General features: G+C 44.2%; 2 protein-coding genes and 1 pseudogene across 2 annotated transcripts; 2 read left to right on the forward strand and 1 right to left on the reverse strand.

The window, feature by feature from the left end:
- The first annotated feature begins 1,843 nt into the window (after positions 1-1,843).
- cox19 (cytochrome c oxidase assembly factor COX19) lies at positions 1,844-2,772 on the forward strand. Its single transcript, XM_068704567.1, has 3 exons — positions 1,844-2,024; positions 2,197-2,308; positions 2,402-2,772. The coding sequence occupies exons 1-3, from the start codon at positions 1,943-1,945 to the stop codon at positions 2,493-2,495; spliced, it is 288 nt and encodes a 95-aa protein (XP_068560668.1). The 5' UTR covers positions 1,844-1,942; the 3' UTR covers positions 2,496-2,772.
- Positions 2,773-7,271: 4,499 nt separating this feature from the next.
- On the reverse strand, positions 7,272-11,125 carry LOC137868046 (RNA-binding protein with serine-rich domain 1-like). Its single transcript, XM_068704554.1, has 7 exons — positions 11,054-11,125; positions 10,062-10,208; positions 9,740-9,904; positions 9,463-9,565; positions 8,738-8,891; positions 8,495-8,636; positions 7,272-8,146 (listed from the first exon to the last, which is right to left on the reverse strand). Coding segments are annotated over exons 1-7 (813 nt in total). The 5' UTR covers positions 11,056-11,125; the 3' UTR covers positions 7,272-8,046.
- Positions 11,126-11,160: 35 nt separating this feature from the next.
- On the forward strand, positions 11,161-14,838 carry LOC137868045 (solute carrier family 2, facilitated glucose transporter member 11 pseudogene; annotated as a pseudogene).
- Positions 14,839-20,007: the final 5,169 nt, after the last annotated feature.

The following is a 20,007-nucleotide window of genomic DNA, read 5'->3' on the forward strand; positions in this document are numbered from 1 at the left end:
AAAACTAAACTAAACAGTCGTGCAAAAGATCGCCAACAGCGGCAACAGCAGTGTAGCGGTGTTATAGTCATTTGAAGGAAGATTTGGCTAGAGGTGGTTTATTGTAGAGTGTTATAGCAGAGGGCAGGAACGTTCTCCTGTATCTGTCCTTATGACATGTCCCTGCAGTAGGTGGTGGAGAGGGTGATTATCCAATATGGATAATAGTTTCTTCAGTGTCCTCCTCTCCACCACCTGTCTTGTTTGCAGCCAGTGATGGAGCCGGCCTTCTTAACCAGTTTGTTAAGTCTGGTGGTGTCTCCGGCTCCAATGCTGCTCCCCCAGTAGACTACGGAGAAGTACAGTGCACAACAACAGACTGATAGAACATCTCCAACATCTTGCTGCACACGTTGAAGGATCCAAGTTTCCTCAAGAAAAAGAGTCGACTCATCCCCTTCTTGTACACAGCGTTGATGTTGGCCTTCCAGTTCAGTCTGCTGTTGATGGAGACACCCAGGTACTTGTACTCCTCCACCATGTCCACATCCTCTCCCAGAACTCTCAGCGGAAGTCAGTGGTGTATCAGGTGAACAGGAAGGGAGACAGAACAGTTCCCTGCGGGGCTCCAGTATCACTGACCACCGTGTCAGACAGCACACGGCCCAGTCGGACAAACTGTGGTCTGCCTGTGAGGTAGTCAGTGCTCCAGAAGACGGTGGATGCGTTAACCCCCACCACCCGCAGCTTCTCAATCAGTAGCACTGGTTGGATGGTGTTGAATGCACTGGAGAAATCAAAGAAAGTGATTCTCACAGAGCCACCGGTTCCATCCAGGTGCGACTGAGCTCGCTGCAGCAGGTAGATGATGGCGTCGTCCACTCCCACGTGAGGCTGGTATGAAAATTGCAGAGGGTCCAGTGATGATTTCACCTGCGGTCGGAGGTGGGCCAAGACCAGCCTCTCCAGCACCTTCGTCACATGGGATGTGAGGGCAACTGGTCGGTAGTCATTGAGGCCAGATGGTGTCGGCTTTTTTGGTACAGGAACCAGGCACGACGTCTTCCACAGCACCGGGACTTCCTCCTGCTTCCAAAACAACAACAATAAAGCAGAATAAAGCATTATAGAGAGTGAATATTGCACTTTATTTGACTTAATTAATTTTTTATTTAGGGGTTTTCAACTACAGGTTTTCAATTCATGGGAAGCCTTTTCACATTCTTAGAGTACCATATTGTGTATTATATTATATGTTGTATTATAAAAAGGTATATTGTACAGGAGTATTCTCTATTTCTATGCTTTACAGACTATTTATTTAATCTGGTATGTTCCATATCAGTGTACGCCAGTTTATACGATTATTTTTCTAATATTATAATTATTATTACTATTTATAACCATCATAATCAAAACAATCCTAATCATAATCATCAAAAATAAAACCAGAAAAAGTCATTCATAGAATGTTTTACTTATTATAGGCTATGAGTTCACATTTATTTTGTAGGCATATTTCTCGAGACAGTATTGAGATCCTTTTTTTTTTTTTATCTTTGGGCCATGTTGTGTCATATAGTGTATTGTTAACAGGCTTTCCTTGAATTTACGGGGTTATTATTTATTTTTCTGGACTTTGTGGTTCTCTCTCATCAGAATATTTCATCATTCAGCCCAATATCACTGATAACAAATGTGTCTGAATGGGCTTTTTTAAAATTATTAGTCTATCAATAAAAAAAGTAAACCCAACTTTGTTAATATTTAGATAAGTTATGGATGCATTTGGATTTAGTCGAAAATTGAATCGACTGCTGATGTCTGAGGCGAACAGAAACGTCATATTTACGCGACAACAGGGTCACGCAGCTGTGTCGCTGCGGACTTCGTATTTGGAGTACTTTACAGACGACTAGCAGCTTCTTCTTTATTTTAAAAGAAAAACAAACATAAAAACAACATGTCTACCGCCATGAATTTCGGGTCGAAGAGTTTTAAACCTCGGGCTCCCGATAAAGGCGCGTTCCCTCTGGACCATTTCGGTAAGCTAGGACACGGTCCTGTTTGTTGTCTAGGTTCCTCTTGCTTCTGTCTTCCTTCTACCCAGAGCTCTTTGATATACATTAGCTAGTCGTTGTTTTTTACATTTTAATCTAGAGATATCTTGCTCCATGTCGAGGAATAAAACGTCTAACGCCATGTGCCTTATTCCAGGAGAGTGTAAAGCCTTTAAGGAGACCTTTATGAAATGCCTGAAAGACAACAACTTCGACAACTCCCTGTGCCGCCTGCAGTCCAAGGACTACCTGGAATGCCGCATGGACAAGTGAGAAGCTCGTGCACCTCCTAATAATCCTCATGTCTGCTGACTCGATGCAGTTAAACACTAATGTGTTGCTGTCTTGTGTGTTTTCTCCAGTCAGCTGATGGCCAAGGAGCCTCTGACCAAACTGGGTTTCAAGGACATGATGGATCCTCCTCCCAGCCAAGCAGACGGAGACCCTAAACCCTGACCTGCTCCTCCACCACAGCCGTTGTTTGGGGGGGAAAAAACAAATACTGAAGGATGGTGTTGCTGTGAACTCAACGTACCGGAGCATTTGTTGTTCCTAAAATGGCAACACGAGTCCTACAAAAGCAGATTAAGGGCAAAGACTGAGACGAGTGAAGCTGAGACGAATGACTCCAGAGACTTTGAGAACGTGGGCTAGCAGGAGGACTGCTAGTGGTTTTTATATTGAGGTCTTAGTTTGTCACAGAGAACAAACTATCAGTCCTACATGTGTGTATATAAGATGTAATATATATATATATATATATATATATATATATATATATATATATATGGAGATGCTATTTTGGCATGTCAATAAATGTTTTGTATTTGAACTAAAGTGACTCATGTGATGCAGTCAAAATGAGGACACCTGCTGGTAGAGTTATTCCATGATGATCAGTTAGGATACAAGTGGTCTTATTTTAATGTCTGCATTAAAGACATAAGTGAAATAAGAAATCAATAAAAACAAAACACATTTTTTTTTATATCAGAATCTCTTTCATTTATTTAGCTGTGAGCAAGAAAGTATCCAATCAAATGTGATAGAGTATTTAAACCACACATTTAAATCTCTTGTAACATGCCACACTATAGAAGCTAAAGATGTAAAAATAAACTTTCATTTCACTAAAACTTTAAGGATTATACATAAAACTGTACGCTGAAACCGAGTCTACAACTTAAAAAAGACAGTACTTGAACATCTGTAATCTTAAAAGTAATGCTGTCAGACAAATGTAGCGCAGTAAAAAGTACAATGCTTGCCTCTGAGATGTAGTAAAAGGTTCCATACAACTCTGTGATATTCAAGTGCCTTTAAATGACTCACTGGAAGGCCCTTCAATGTGTCAAATTTGGCATGCATATGACTGGTAACATCTATTTTGTTTGGTAAATCCTACAAAATATCCAAAACCAATATTGTGCTGGTCTGTCTCTTAATATTATTTTTCAAAGTATTTTCCTCAAAGAGCTGGGCGCTGCAGATTTTAGGAAACATTGTTCAAACTGGAGGATATTGCGGTTTTGTCGGGGACTATTTTCAGCTGAAAACTCAAAATAAAGATGTGATGAAGGAACAAGCTGTGCCTTATGTGTTTTAAATTAATTTTTTTTAGGAAACAAAGGAGTTATTTGCCACACAGGAATATGCTTTGTCAGGGTTTGGCTACACAGGAAATACTTGTTAGTAGGATGAATTCACTGTTGGTCTTTTCATGGGAGTCACTCCTCATAAGAACAATACAGAATACCACCAGACCTGTCCTTGAAGGCACGATACGATAAAAAAAAAAGGCCTCTTATTGTACTGAACATGTTAAAACTGCCGCAAAATCATATTTATAGTTAGTATCTTGATGTGAATTAAAAACAATGGACATTTTTCTCACATTTCCAAAAAAATAAATTCGGTAAATGTGAGGCTTTATGAGTAAACGTCGTGATGCAACATCTTCATTGTGCCTGTAGGATGTAGCAACATATCCCTTTCTGTGGAGAAAACAGGTTAATATCAGGTTAATATGGGAAAATGAAAGGTCCAACATTTAAAGAGTGTTTCTTACCACATTTGATTTTCCTAAAAATGTCACTAAGAGTGTTGTTATTGTGAGAATATGGAGTATGGGACAAATTTAAAAAAGATACACAAACACAAAAAAAAAATCACCACCAAGATTTGCTCATTACTTATTTTGAACCCTTTCCGTTGTGACATTTTGTTGAACTGAAAGTGTGTCTTCCAAACTTACTCTTTGTAACCTTTGGAATCTCCTGCTGAGCCACTTGGCTTCTGGATCCACGCAGTAGGGCGTTTGGTTCACGGTGGTAAAACTGTGGAGTAGCAAAGACAAATTAGACACAGAAACAATTCAATATTTGTTTGAAAATAATTGCTCCTGGTCACAGATACCTCCAACTTGTTCTTCGGTTAGAGTTTCATTTGACTGACCTTTGATGTTGCCTCCTAGTGACTGTAGTATAAGTGAGCGCTAACCCTAACCCTGCTGAAACTATCCTGCTGTTTGTTTGGGAAGGTAACCTATAGAAGGCCTATCGGATATTTTCTCCAAAAAGCGACCAACCACGCGCTTAACGCTGACATGAAATGAGGCTTGTGTTAGAATGAGTACTCTTCCTTACATGAATGCGTGCACTCCACAGTGAGAAGCAGTGTTTTCTTTCTGTTCAAAGCAGGAAACAAAAGCTTCATTAATGTGGGCCGTTGAGACCTCCGAACAGCAGGGGGGATGGATAATTCCTGAACTTCTGGGCCAAGACTTGTAACACTGAGGACGGCCTAAAAAAACACACAGAAAAACATTAATAACATTGTCAATATTATGAGGAAGAACATATTCTGAGGAAGAACACAAATCTGGGAAGTGTACTGACCGAATGACGGCTTGGATTCAATCTCCTCCCTTTGACTCATAGTCTCTGTGGTCCTCAGTTGGAATAGCTGTGTTGCAGCTGTAAAGATATGGACTTCCATTGGATTTTGGAGTATCACAGAAAATAAGCTCTGTGGATACTCGCATGCTTTGCTCAGCAAGATAATCTTCACAAGAGTAAACACAAAAGACAGAGCTAAAAAGCTAACGCTACGACTACAGCGCTAAAGGCGGACTAGTGTTTGGCTTGATGACGTTTAGCCTTTTGTTATCAACCGTCATGTTTAAGACACATAAAAGCTTCAAAATTCATGGGCGTGGTATTTAGTTTCAGAAAGTTAACATTTGTCTTCCTCCAAAGTGGAGCGTGACAGAAACAGTTTGAGAACCAGTGTGTTGAAGGGTCCTGCAGCCCTCTGTTTGCCCCACACAGACAGTGTTCTGTCTGTACAAACAATACTTCTAAATTAGCTAGCTCAGCAAGCTAGCCCGGGATTAGTTCCCCCCAGTAAAAGTTGAAACATTTTCCATACACACATACATTTGTGTCTTTTCATTAACTTTGTATGCCTCTAAACCTAATATATCATTCTGTTTGAACACACAACTTCCTCCATGATTGAGCTTTCTTGTTTTCCCTCCAGCTACATCAGAAAGCCCTTTTCTTGTTGTCTGTGTATCTCATCTTATGTTGAGTGTGGAAACATTTGCTCTGTTCTAAAGTCCTGTGCAGACTTGAATCCACATCTGTTTTTTTAATTTGCCTCAAAATTTGGTGGATAACAAACCAAAAATCCATTTTGCAAAGAAATCATAACATTTAGTATTGCCAGTGCTGAGATACATACTGTCACTGTATGAAAATAAAAATTTTTTTTTTTTACATTATACAATTTCATATGATCTCGTTCTCCATTTAAATTAGGTGAGATGAACATGACAGTTGAGAGTGATGAACCCTCTCGTTCTTCTTCAATCTGTGCTTACACACATGCTATTTCACACTCCGCTTGCTATTCTCAGCTGCCATGAAAAGACTCTATTAGTAGTCACTAGTAAAGCCACACTCACCTTGTTCGGGGAGAATCAGCAACACAGTTAAATACACGAGACACCCTTTGTAAAAAGGCATCCTGGGTTCCTGGTGTCACTCTGTAGGGAGACGTAGTAGTAGTAGTCGTAGCAGTGGTGGTGAATAATGGAGCCTGATATCAGGAAACTCACTGAACAAACATCTGTTGAATCATGTGTCTGAGGAGGCGGAGTGTTTGTCGTAGATGTGTGCTCAGGGACAGCTGCAGGGACGGGTGGCCTAAACATCTGGATTTGCTGTTGGAGGGCCGACCTGCTGTTTTCCCTGAACCGACTGACATGTTTATCTGCTGCTGCCACAGAGCAGCAGCAGGCCAGGCAAACACCACAGTCCTTCTACAGAGACTTCCCTTTTGTTACTGAGTCACTAGGGAGAGTTCCACGCAGGAAGTTGAATGGTTCAAACTGAAGTCAGACTTTTATTTTTTCAGAGCTTCTGTATCGCTCAGTCTTCTGTTTTTGGACCAGCAGTAGTTATAAAGGTAGTAGCAGCCGTACAGGCAGTCATATCAGTGCCTGTAGCTTCACCGGCAGCATAGCTGCAATGTGTTTGTTATGAGACGTGTTGGGGCTACTCTTCAAATATAATGAAACAAATACATGTTAGTCACAATTCTGCATTATTTTGCAGAGTTAAATGAGACGCAAATTGTTACAGCACATAACTTCCTCCAAAACCTCAACTGGCTTTTTCAACATTTAGATTTTTGGAAGGATTAAACTAATTAGATATGACACGGTGAGCATTAGAGGCGCTGGCAGACCTATTCTTGAACTTTGGACACGTGGGGATAAACACGCTTGCTGTTCTTTATGCTAAGCTACGCTAATCAGTTCCAGTTCCATAATGAATACAGACACGAGAGTGGTATGCAAATGAGCAAAGAGAGTTAGATCCTTCAGCACTTTAGTGTAGTTTGCACTGTTAGCTGCAAGCCGCTGGCTTACACATCACCAGGAAATATGTGTGTGTATATATATATATATATATATATAAATAAATAAATAATATTGTTTTTGCCAGATCTGTCCTGTATTTCTCATTATTTCTGGTATGTCTTATCAGGATTAGACGATTTCTACTGTATTCGGATTGCTGGGAATGAGTATTTCTACATTCGGGGGAAGAGGCGTGGCACACTGATGTTTCCCTGCAATGCCAAACACACTCATGCTCCTCCCTAAAAAGATAAAAGGTTTGACATACTGAATTGAATAATGGTGTAATGTAGTTGAGTCACTGACAGATTTTTTTTTTTTTTTTTTACAGTCCAAAACATGAATTTTATTGTCACTCCATTAGCCAGCTACACAAAACAAGATTCAAGGGAAAAACTAAAACCACAAATGTCTACATCAGAAGGTCACAGTGTGACACAATAAAAGAATCAGTTGGAAAAAGAGCTGAAATCCTGACGAGCCAGTAATAACGCAACTACCCTCCGACCTCATTTTACCGACAATGAAATGATGACTGTGTGTCATTTTCAGATTTCTAATGGCGCAGACACATGGTGCTAACTGGTACTTCACTCGTATAGCTGCCCTTATAGTTGACTATGAGAAGTAATGCTGGAGAATCACTCACAAATAAACAGGAGGGTTAGAGAAGGGACGGTTCTAAAAACACAGTACTGATTTAAACCAAAATTATGACCAGTAGCACCATTTAACATCTGAAATGTAGTAATAGTATTTTATTACACTAGACAGAGCTAAGTGTGAACTTCTGGGCCGGTGGATTTCAGAGAATACAGATTGCCATAAATGTCCTGCAGGATGCTTTTAAGACGGGTTCAGCGATGGGAACAGACACCGTCCACAATCTGAGCACGGTAGATGATTTCCTCCATGCTGACATGAGGTCACTATATGACGGTGGGCTACCATCCAATGATTGTGGCGTCCATGCTCTCGTCATGAAATGGTTCATGATTAACCACGTGTCACACCGAGGACACAGCAGAGGAGCAGATCCAGTGAGGGGGGAGGAGGAGGAGGGGGGAGTTTCCTTTTTCACTAGCGGGAGGAGTTGGAACTAGAGCGTGAGCGGTGCCGGCGGCGGCCGGGCGAACGAGACCTGCGACGAACCGGAGAGCGACGCCGTGGAGACCGAGACCTGGGGGAGAGAGAGAGAGAGAGGGGGAGACAGAAAGACAGAGGCAGAGAGAGAGAGAGAGGGAAAGAGAGAGAGAGAGAGAGAGGGCGGGAGGCAGAAAGAGAGAGGCAGAGAGAGAGAGAGAGAGAGAGAGAAGAGGAAGAGTGATGGTGAAAGACAGAGAATGACCAAAAAGAACATGAAGGGGAAAAAAAAGCAAAAAATAACACATTTGACAAATATTAAAGCCTGAATGTCATAGCAACAAACACTAAGCGTAGCGCGTTACAAAACACAGCAGCAGTTAAGGGATAATCTGCGTCATTTGTTTCCATAAACAAGCACTGCTGCTCATCACATGGCGCTCACCTCCTCCTCATACGAGGGGGCGTGCGTCGCCACATTGGCGGCGGCGGGGGCATCCTGCGGGGGGGCGACAGCCTGCGGGGGGGCGGGCGCACCGTGGGAGACAGCACACCTGTGACTGTGATCTCCTGACCGTCGATCTGGCCTGGAAGAGAAACATTATTTTGAGACATTTGAGAAAAAGAGTCTCATCTCCATTGCTTTACACAACCAGTCCAGCTGTGCTCCTCCTCCACATCCTCCTACCTCCGTCCATGTGTTTCAGGGCCTTCTCCGCCTCCTCGGGGCTCTCGAACTCCACGTAGGCGTAGCCTTTGGACAGGTGGGGGTGGACGCGGTTCATGGGCATGTCGATCATCTTGATCTTGCCGTACGTGGAGAAGATCTCCTGGATGTGTTCCTTCGGGAAAAAAAAAGGCACGACAAGAGAGCGCTTTGAGACGCGTCACATCTGGACACAGTTACACGAACAGGATCCTCATTCTGGAGTCCGGAGCACTTCATGAAGGGACTTCATACCATATGAGGACGGCTTGAAGAGCCAAGCAGCCAGATGTTCCAGATATCTTAAATATTGTCCGCTGAGGTTGATAAGAATAATTACGAGCATGCTTAATAATGTGTTATAACCAGATGAACTTTGGACTTATGGAGTCCCTCTATCTCCCTACTCTTACACTCTGTCACTAATTGTTTCCCTGTTGGCTCACTTCCACAACACTGACTTAATGCTTAGCTCCTGCAAACTTAAAAAGTTAATGAGGAAGTGAAGTTACTGCAACCTCATAAAGCTAATTATTCAAAAAGTCACCTTGATTTTTTAAATTATGCATGAGGAAAAACACAGTTTCCTAACACTAGATATGTATTCGGGGCTTGTTGTTGCCTTTCATATGCGCTGCCTTTTGCCCCGATGCAATAAAAGCCGACATGGATCAGGTGAAGACTTCAAAAGGTCTCAAAGGTTTCACCTTGATGACGTTTCTGGTCAGCCGGCCGAGGTAGACCTTGGTGGGTTTGGGTGTGGGGCTCCTGCGCCGCCGGTCCCTGTCATCCTTCTTTGCTGATTTTGACCTAGAGGGACATTTATATTTCAGTTACTACTGTAGTCGTTAATGAAATAACATCAGTGTTCCCTGTCTGCAGCGTGAGAGATTCATGCAGTCATCAGTTATACAGAAAAAATACAAGATTCACAAATTGCTTATTTAAAAAAAAAAAAACCCAACAAAGTGACTTATTCCTTACTTTGAGCGGGAGCGCCGCCTGTTGTTGTGGCGCTGGCGGCTGGGGCTCGGTGAGGAGGACGAGGAGGAGGAAGAGGAGCGGGAGCTGGATGAGCCCGAGTGGCTGGAGGCCGACGAGCTGGAGCCACTGGAGGAGCCTGAGCTGGAGCCTGAGCTGCTGCTGGAGCTGAGCAAGAGCAGATTTGAGGTTAGGACAGCTGAAACAATTTATAAGTTATAATAACTTCAGCTGTTTATGCTCCCTTGTCTCAAAGTAAACGAGAACATTAAACTCTCGCTTGAGCTTCAGTCAAAGTCAGAACAAAAAAAATACAGCCTCTGACCTGCTGCTCCCACTGGAAGCACCGCGCCGCGTGCGGTTCTTGTCTCGGCCCCGGTCTTTGTCGGCGCCTTCTTTCGGGGCTCCTGACTTGTCCTTCCCTCGCTGCTTACTCTTGTCGTCCTCCTTCCTCTTTGTTGGGGATGGCGCCCTGTTGGAGGAGAAGAAAGCAAAACAAACAAAGTCAGGAATTAAGGCTTTTGCAGCAGACAAGACTGACGTTTTGACAACATGCACAACTGTTGTTTTGAATCTGGTGGTTGTATTAGTACGTTATCTTATCTCACATTTTAGTGCATAGGTCTCTGTGTGCAGCAGTAATACCGCAACAACATCTGCACTTTGAAAAATTGGGGAATTAATTTCAGAATGTTTACATGTGTGCTTTCTCATACAATGTGGGTTTAATTTAAAAAAGATATGTCGGAAGAGGTTGCAGATGGAATTTAAGGTATTTGAGTACAAGTTATTAATGTCAGAGTCCATTGCAGCTTTAAACTGCTAAATAAAATTAAAAATGTCATTACACTCGGTGCAACCCGCCGTTTTAGATAATTCAGCTCAATATTTGACCGTTCGTTTTACTCATGCCATGTCCCATGAATAAATCCATACGGGAGATGGAACGTCAACGCATCACTTTGAACGGAAAATACAGTAAAGGAATAAATCATTTCTAAAATACAGCTGTGCATTTTCTTCGTGTGGTTCCTCTAAAGACAAATGCTACATGATTACTATTAATCCACTCGGAGCGGAAACATAACGTTACGTTATATCGGCGATTACCGTAAGCTCACCAAACACTTGCCCCCGTTAGCATTAGCTAGTGAGCTAATATTGTCTTATTATATGGCGCTGCTATTCAAACACAAATGATACAAAACACATATATTTAACTTGGTACGACTTGTCGATATTATTACGTTGCTATTTATTGGCCATGCATACAAGTTTTTTACAAGGAAGCATCGTGAACTAGTAGCGTTTACTCACATATTTTAGCCTACCCGCCACTCGCGTTAGTAATAGTCGCATAGAGATGACGTTGAAAGCTCAGGCCGATGTAAACCAATCAAAACACAGTCCGTGAACACGCAGATAAAGGATCGCATGAATATTTTTGCCCTCAAAACGGGCTGACAGGATAATATTTTCTCTTTCGGCAAATTGTGTTGACCTTGTTATATCTATGTAATGCTTTAAGGCAATAGTGAACGCGGTAACACTGCTGTAATATTACCGTTCGAACTTTATCCTCGGAATGGGATAACATAAAGTGAAACCGGCTTTTACAAGACAACGTGAGTTCCGCTCCTCAACGCTTCTAACCGCACTGCAGCAATAACGTTAGCTTATTAACAGAACAACCAAGACGCCTTCTACACCCCGTAAATTATTAAGCAAGAACGTTATTTATTACGCTATGTTGAAGCTATTAAGAGCTAACTGCAGTGCTTAAATGCCGTAGGGACAGGGAGGAAAAGGGCACGCGCGTTTGTGTTTACTCAGCAAGGACAGCGGGTCTTCAGATGAACTCCTCGTGCGAGCCAGAGGAAACCTGCCAACTCTCCGGCGAGCCAGAGGAAACCCGTCAACTCTCCGGCGAGCCAGAGGAAACCTGCAAACTCTCCGGCGAGCCAGAGGAAAACGGCAAACCCTCGGGCGGTACCGGGACCCTCGCTTTGACCGTCTGCTCCGCCGCCATCGGAGGCACCTTCCAGTATGGCTACAACATCTCAATCATCAATGCGCCCACCAGCTACATCCAGAGCTTCATCAACGAGACCTACACGGAGCGCTGGGGCACCGTCCTGGAGGCCCCTCAGGTGACCCTGGTGTGGACCCTCATCGTGTCGGCCTTCTCGCTGGGCGGCTGGCTCGGGGCCCTGCTGGCGGGGCCCTTGTCGGTCCGCTTCGGCAGGAAGAACTCGCTGCTCCTGAACAATTTTTTCCTTTTCATTGGCGCCGTGCTCGTGCTGACGTCCAGGGTGGCGAGGTCGTTCGAGATGATCCTCGTGGCTCGCTTCCTGGTCGGGGTGAACTCGGGCGTCAGCATGAACGTCCAGCCCATGTACTTCGGGGAGAGCGCCCCCAAACACCAGCGGGGCGCCGTGGCCTTTTCCTCCGCCGTGTTCACCGCGTTCGGGATCTTCCTGGGTCAGGTCGTGGGACTCACCGAGCTCTTGGGCTCCGAGCCTCTTTGGCCCTACCTGCTGGCTAGCAACGCGTTGCCAGGGTTGATCCAGCTGGTCACCTTGCCCTGGTTCCCCGAAAGCCCCAGGTACCTTCTCATCGACCGGGGAGACAAGGAGGCGTGTATTCGGGCCCTCGGAAGGCTCCGCGGTGGCAAGGCCCCCGCCTTGGAGATAGAGGAGATGCTGCAGGAGCAGGAGCAGCAAAAATCAAAGTCTGGATCCGTGGCCTCCGCCAAAACGCCCTGGTCTCTGTTTAAGGATCCTAACCTGCGATCCCAGCTCAGAACCGTCATGGTTGCCAGCAGTGCCATGATGCTCTGCGGCAACGACTCCATCTACTTCTACGCTTACTACATCTTCCTCGCGGCAGGGATCCCTCCAGAGAAAATCCAATACATCACCATCGGCACGGGGGCGTCGGAGCTGACCGCTTCGATACTGAGCAACCTGCTGATCGAGCGGGTGGGCCGCAGGTACCTTCTCGTGGGAGGGTACGGCCTGATGTCTTGCTGGTCCGTGGTCTTCACCGTGGCTCTCATCCTCCAGAGCCGCGGGGTGGCCGGGATGGCCTACGTCAGCATGGCGTGCGTGTTCGCCTACATCCTCAGCTTCGGTTTGGGCCCCGCCGGGGTGACGGGGATCTTGCCGGCGGAGATCTTCGACCAGACGGCCCGGCCTGCAGCGTACATGGTGGCCGGCTCGTGCATGTGGATCAGCCTGTTCCTGGTGGGGATGCTGTTCCCCTTCATCGTCAAGTACCTGGGGAGCTACTGCTTCCTGCCCTTCTTGGCCGTGTGTCTGGTGTCCGCCGTGTTCCTGGGGCTCACCCTGCCGGAGACGAAGGGCAAGACGTTGGCCGAGATCACCGCGGAGTTCGACGGGAAGAACGGCGTGAAGAAGAAGAAGAAGGAGGAGGAGGAGGAGGAGGAGGAGGAGGAGGAGGAGGAGGGGGGGGGGGCACACATGCAGGTGGATGAGCCCTTCAGGGAGCACTACCAGCTGGGTAAAGCCTGCTCCTTCACCAGCCTGCAAGACCATGACCCCGATCAACCCTGAAGAATGGGGACTGTGATCAGAAATGAAAAGGCAGTGCCTTGTGTCGCCTCTCTATGCACTTTTGGTGTTAAACAGATTTACTCCATAGGTGAAATCCCAAGTGTCCTATTTACGAAAAATTATCTCTGTTTAATTTAATTCTGTTTTCTTGAGCTAAGTCGACGAGAAGCAGAGGAAGCTGCTGTTTCACAGACTGGCCCTCTGTTAATCATCGCCGACGGTGTGGCCACACAGAAACGTTTATTGCTGCTCTCTATAGAGGAGGACACCATCTTTCCTCCACTAGAAGGCTCTTTCGTAGCGTAGCAGCGCAACTGGAGCTGAATAACGAGCTCAGCGAGAGTAGCGTGCTGATTTAAAGGATCGCTCGGTCTCCAGGGAGTCTCCCTCTCATTCAGAATGCCTTAACCGAATTAAAGAGGAACATTCCCAGATCTTAACTAAACAATTCACTTCTTAATAATACCTCAACCATTTGTTTCCCCTCATACACACGACTTCATGCCAAAGTTTTGATTGTCATTATTTGAGAATGTGAGATAAGACTTTGTTCAAGCGCCGCGTGGCCCCAATATCAACGAAGCGGTAGAGCCGGCGATCATTTTTGAATTGTCTGTCTTTAAGGATTACCCACTCTTAATTCTGCATGTGTGCAGTGGGGAGATAACTGTGCTTGTTTATTGTGTGATCTGATTATACGCTCTGTTTTGTTGACGTGTCTGTCCAGTCCAGTGATCCACGCTCGTTACATTTGAATGTTTTAGTGAGTATTGCCTCTGTCGAGCTCTGCTCAGTTAATTCCACAGGACTTCAAGCCTCTGTCATGTGCGTTTCTGTCCTTATTTATGCATCACCTGAACTGTACGAGTTTGTCTTTCCTATAAGTGTCACTAACAGCATGGTCCTAGTTTAACCTCGTGAAACGTTTGCTGTGTATTTATGAATGCAGCTCTGCCAAACGGCCAGTAGATGTCGCCATCGTCCCCGCTCCTCACTTTCTCCTCCTCCTCCTCCTCATTGCTCGAATGTGAAGCTGTGTAATATGGACTCACAGATGTAACACCCGAACCCAAGATGACACTTTTAAATTCAACAGCTGTTAGCTCACAGCCCTTCTGTTGACCATCTGTCACAGCCTCTATGTCTTCTCTTTTTTTAAATTATTTTGTAAACTGAATCAAGATGCTGCACATATTTAATATTTAATATTCAAGGTGCTTCTACTAAAGATTATTTTTATTCCTCTCTTATTCCCTGAAAAACTGCTCCTTTCTTGCTGGATGTCAGTATTAACCGACTGCTGTAGCACTCTGGAATCTTTTGCACTGTCCCAAATGAAATGTATGACGCTGTTGTTCCAAAGCATGTGATGACAATCCTCCATGATAATAATAATAAGGATTCTGTAAAAAAAAAAATCTTCCTTTTTATTTTGTAGGAAAATATATTTTGCACATTGCGATTATTTATTCAATGTAAAAAAAACAACAACTGTACGTATACAGCAATGAAAATAAAAATTACAGTGCTGACCCACACCGCCGCCTCATTCAGTTAGGTTGACTGATTCAGCTGCTTTCTTAATTACATATAATCACATTAGTTCGCTCCTCTGCGCTTTAATCCAGCTGCTCCCTCTCACTCCTATTAAAGCTGTTTATTTATGGAACACCTCCCTCACAGTTCAAAGAAAGCCGTTTCACTGGACTCTTATCGCAGAATTGAGTAATGTCTCCACGCTGTCTGAAACTAGACGACAGGAAGATGGGATTCGTATTTAAGCGCGTGTTTCGACAAGTGCAGGTTGTGTGTGTGTGTGTGTGTGTGTGTGTGTGTGTGTGTGTGTGTGTGTGTGTGTGTGTGTGTGAGAGACAGAATCACTGTAAAAACACTAGCAATCAGAGCTAGAAGTGTTTCTGTTAATCAACAGCAGGTAACGTCTGACTATTTCTTCTCTCAACTTGGCCGTTTGAAGGTGTTGAAAGAGATTCTATGAGCTCCACGTCTTCTCCTGGACGGACAAAGGTAATGTTGAAACACGTCCACCATCGGCGGTTAAATTGTGAACACACATTGGCTGCTGATTCCAGGCTGTGTTCTTCATCACAGTTAATGGTTGTAGTGTAAGTCGTAAGAACATTCAGGGTCTCACATCCAATAAAAACAATGACTCATCTTTCTAACCAGAGGAGGGGGGGGGCGCAACGTGACATTTATTACTCTCTCGCTAAGTATGGGAAATCTCTGGGCCCAGTGGCAGGTCTCACAGTTGGGTTACAGTTGGACATTGATCATACTGTTATTCATGTTAAGTGAGAAGATCCGTCCCCACTCTCATCGCCGTCTGATAAATAGGAAGCTAGCCAAGCATAGCGGCTAGAGACAAAGACACAGCTGGTCTGGCTCCGTCCAAAAGGAAGACGATCGGCCCAAAGCTCCACGGTAATGCAATAACAATAAAAGATTGCAGACTTGACAAGGAATTGCTGACCTATTTTCAATACACTGTACCACTGCGTAGTCTTCCGTTGCTCGGCCTGCTACGCCATTTTACAAATGTGCTAAAACCTCGATTAAGTTCACCGACTTCAGCGGGATGCTGTTTCTCAACAGGTCAGATGGAGGTCGGACTTGTATCAGTCTGGAGGAGCGGTTGCTCATTTACTCCCAATCTGAAGAATCATTTGCAGTGCGACCATGTGGAGCGGGCACAGCTCTTGGCACCCGTCCATTGAGGGTTTTACCCTCTTCACTGACACTCCATCCCCATCTGACCCAAAAGTGTTTCTCCAAAAAAAAACTGCTTCTTTGAATGTCCCTTCCGATCAGTGAATTTCAGAGAAAACGGATCCGGAACTGGTCGAAGTGGTCGTTTAATCTGTGACATTTGACGTTTAAATTGACATTTAAGTCGCACATAGGCCTGTAGGCTCTTTAGAGATGGATGAATGCTTTTGGGAAAGTGTTGGCAGACAACACTGTGTCACATTTGACAGACAGCTTGATCTGAAGTTCATACATTTTACATGAGTTCAGTCACTTTCAGCTTCTTTAATGTATTAAAGCCCCGTCTCTCTGCTCCCAACGTTACTGCTCCCAAGTGGTGCTTCAGCGCCTTTTGGAGGTGAATGTGGGCTCGGAGAAGTGGTTGGTAAAAGGTTTTGTTCTTTTTTTTCTTTCCTCATATGCAGAGTGCGGGTTTCCTTTGGCAACCAGAAGTATGGTGCAGAAAAACTGGAGGAGTTAGGAGCCTTACCTTAAATTTGCACTTCCTGTTCTATGAAGATAAGCGAGGGATGTTGCCAAGGAAATTGAGAAATTGAGCTGTAACATGATTACATGGGCCCAAAAAAAAGAAAAGAAAAAGCACTGCAGAGCGACAGAAAACAATATAAGATGTCTCTCCGCCTCTTGAGTTTTGTGCATGCGCCCACACAATAGTCTGAATAATAAAAGCTGTCTAGGTCTCTGTATGTGCTTTCCTAACAAAACAGGCGGATGACGCTGCTATCATGAAGCACAGAGCGGGTCACAGTGGACTTTCCACAGAGCATCATCATCATCATCATCACCATCATCACCGCCATCGTCTTCGACGCAGGCTGGCCTGCCCCTCTGATGGGAGCAGAGAGCATCTTTATTAGGGTTTGAGCATTTGTCTTGTGAAGGGTGGAAACGTGCACTTCTCCATCGCATGTATTTAACAGCTGCCATCAGCTTTTATTTCAAACTGGGCACGGTTCGATCGGCGTTGTCCACCATGATGGATAAGCTAAAGTTTATTGTTAGCGCAGAGCAAATTCCATTAGTTTATTACTTTAATTGTTCCTGGATTTGCTGAGATTCAGTGCCACATGATGCTCTAGGACGGTGCTATTTCCTTCCCAGAATGATTAAAAAACTAAATGTACTCATGCATTTTGGTTTAAAAGGAAAATCCACCATGACATTTTTTTCCCCGTCAAATAGATTTATTTGATTATTTCCATTCTGTCCAAGAGTGAAATGATGAGATCCAAATTGGTCTTCACTTTTAAAGCTGCTCTACTCCTTTTTTAAATATCTTAATGGATGAAATAATTAGGTGAAATGGGTAACTGGTAGTAGCGAACGCACAGACAATTATCCCCCGACTCGGCAGTTCCTCTCAGTTTTCGCTTCTTTCCGCTCATTATTTTGGTTGACAGTCCTCAACTGTACTGTTTCAGTTCGGTCTATAGAACCTACCAGCTGCAGCAGGCATTTTAGAGAAGAAGACCAAAAATAAAATAAACATGTCTGTATTACCTGTCCAACTCCAAACAGCAGACACGCAAAAGTTAGCAACTAGCTGTTGAACATGTTGAGTATTAGTGGAACTTAAAAGCCAGGTATTTTCCTCAGGAGTTGACCGTACAGAGCGAAGACAGTCAATGTTGGACGTTTGTCGGGTGGACAGACACCAAACTCCAAATAAACGCCAGAGCTGCTCCGTGTCTGCGAGGATGTGTAGTGTGTTTTGTTTTCGGCTTGTTTCACAAGGCGTACCAGGCGTACTGGTGAGGCGTGTGGCCGGGGAGGCTGTTTCCATCAACTGTTTTCCCGTCTTTATGCTAAGCTAGGCTAACAACATATTGACTCCGGTCTGTACTTTACGCACAAGAGACAAGAGTTTGACGTGGATCTTCTCATCTCACTCTTGGAAAGAAAGCATATTTTGCAGAATGCCGAGCTACTCCTTTAATCACTAAGACAACCACCGTTAATAAATACGGCTTATCCAAATCCAAAATGCAAAGAAATGCAAAGAAATGTCCTTTGCTTCCAAAATCACAGCCTCATCATGACTGTATTGTTTTTTTTGTTCTTTGCATTTCTGAGCTTGTTGTTCTGAATGGTGATTGTATTTAATGTTCTAGGGGTGGGGGTTGTGTGGTGTGGCTCTGCTGCTCTTCTACCGGTCCGATAACCATCCTGCCAGGAACTCTGGGATGTGACAGTAAGCCAGCCGGGGGCAGCTTCTGTTTTTAGACCCTCGTCCCTCTGTGTGCTGTGAATGTCAAACACTGAATGTTTAAAGTAATCAATGAAATTGATTTGCGCTGCAGCTGCCTGTAGGAATCGTTCTGTTGTTTTGTTACTTCTTGTTTTTGTGATGTATGTTAAACAAGGCTTGCAGATAAAATCTGATCATAAAGCCCAATGATGTCAAAGCTACGCTAAGTATGTTAGCCAAGTGTGCAAATCATGTTTTAGTTTTTTGCATCAAAATGTCTACCTTTTACGATGTCATTGCCTGGGCTGTGCCTTAAACATGACAACGATTCGTGCGGATTGATTGTAAGCAGTTCTTACGGTTGTCTCAGTACAATCTCTGTGAACCCATCGGCTGCCGGTGTGCTCGAACCTGATTAATACTCCTCAGACAACAAACGGAAACTAGAATTATCCGATGCTAAAATGTTGTCCCGTCGTCCACAGATTCTGCCTTCATGTCGAGATATATTTATAGAAACAAGTCCCAGTATAGCCCTGTCTGACAATCTGTGCCTCCATTACTACCTGTTGAAAGTATGTCAATCTAAGCTGCCTCGACACGATAATGTTGGATGAGGTTTCACTGAAGATAATGGATTTCATATCCCCCTGGCAGAGTGAGTATCTTTGATTTAAATGTCAGTTAGTTTAATCATGCAAGAGGCTGAACTGCCATGAGATTTAGAGTGTTTATAAAACTGCCCAAAGCCATGTCTGAGGTGTCTAGATGAAGGATTTTAGTGGACGCCTGCCAGCCAATGAAAAGGCAAGTATGTTCAATAATACGGACATACATATGTTTTAGGGGTGAACTGGAAGCTACTTGGCTCCTTCTAGTGGCAAGTCTTTTAAATGTAAATTTTAAGATAAAAATCAGTACTGCTTTATTAAATAAGTATGCATAAAGTTTGAAACTGGATCATGCACACCACCTAACCTCTAAGGAACTGTGTGTGTGTGTGTGTGTGTGTGTTAGAGAGAGAGAGAGAGAGAGAGAGAGAGAGAGAGAGAGAGAGAGTGTGTGTGTGTGTGTGTGTGTGAGTGAGTGAGTGAGTGAGTGAGTGAGTGAGTGAGTGAGTGAGTGAGAGAGAGAGATATCAGGTATCACTCAGGGACTTTAGGGAAAACAAAAATCTTATTGAAAACCTTGATATCCTGATGGCCATATTGACCTCTGATAAGATGACAAAAAGAAAATTAAGATGAATGAGGAAACAGTGTTACAAAAAAAACAAGCAAAAAAAACCCAGCCCATTTTCCTAAATGTCACCTGTAGATGAATACTTTGCAGGGCAGGTAAATCGACACTCACTCACTCTCACAACATGACTGAGCAATGGGGGGGGGGGGCAGAGTAATTCAGGGGACATGATTGATGCTGTGCAATCATGGAGAAGGCAGGTACAGCATGGATGCAGCTCCCTAGGGCAGCTCCCCCTGCAGGTTCCTCTGGGTATCACGACAGGGTGATGGAGAAAAATCACCTCATCTCTCTCTCTCTCTCTCTCTCATCGCCGCTCACTGGGAGAGAATGCCTTTAGCGGCGAATGAGAGCCGTTGCAAACATAATGAGGCTCATGGCGAGCACTCTAACAGCAGATTTCTATTCAATTTGGCCATAGCTGTCATCAGCTCAATGTAATGGAGAGTCGGCTCCGTCTGTACAGAGTGAGAAAGATG

Source organism: Cebidichthys violaceus, unplaced genomic scaffold (genome assembly GCF_023349555.1).
Source record: "Cebidichthys violaceus isolate CVI_PGR_0920_01 unplaced genomic scaffold, fCebVio1.0.p SCAF_95, whole genome shotgun sequence".
Taxonomy (NCBI): domain Eukaryota; kingdom Metazoa; phylum Chordata; class Actinopteri; order Perciformes; family Stichaeidae; genus Cebidichthys; species Cebidichthys violaceus.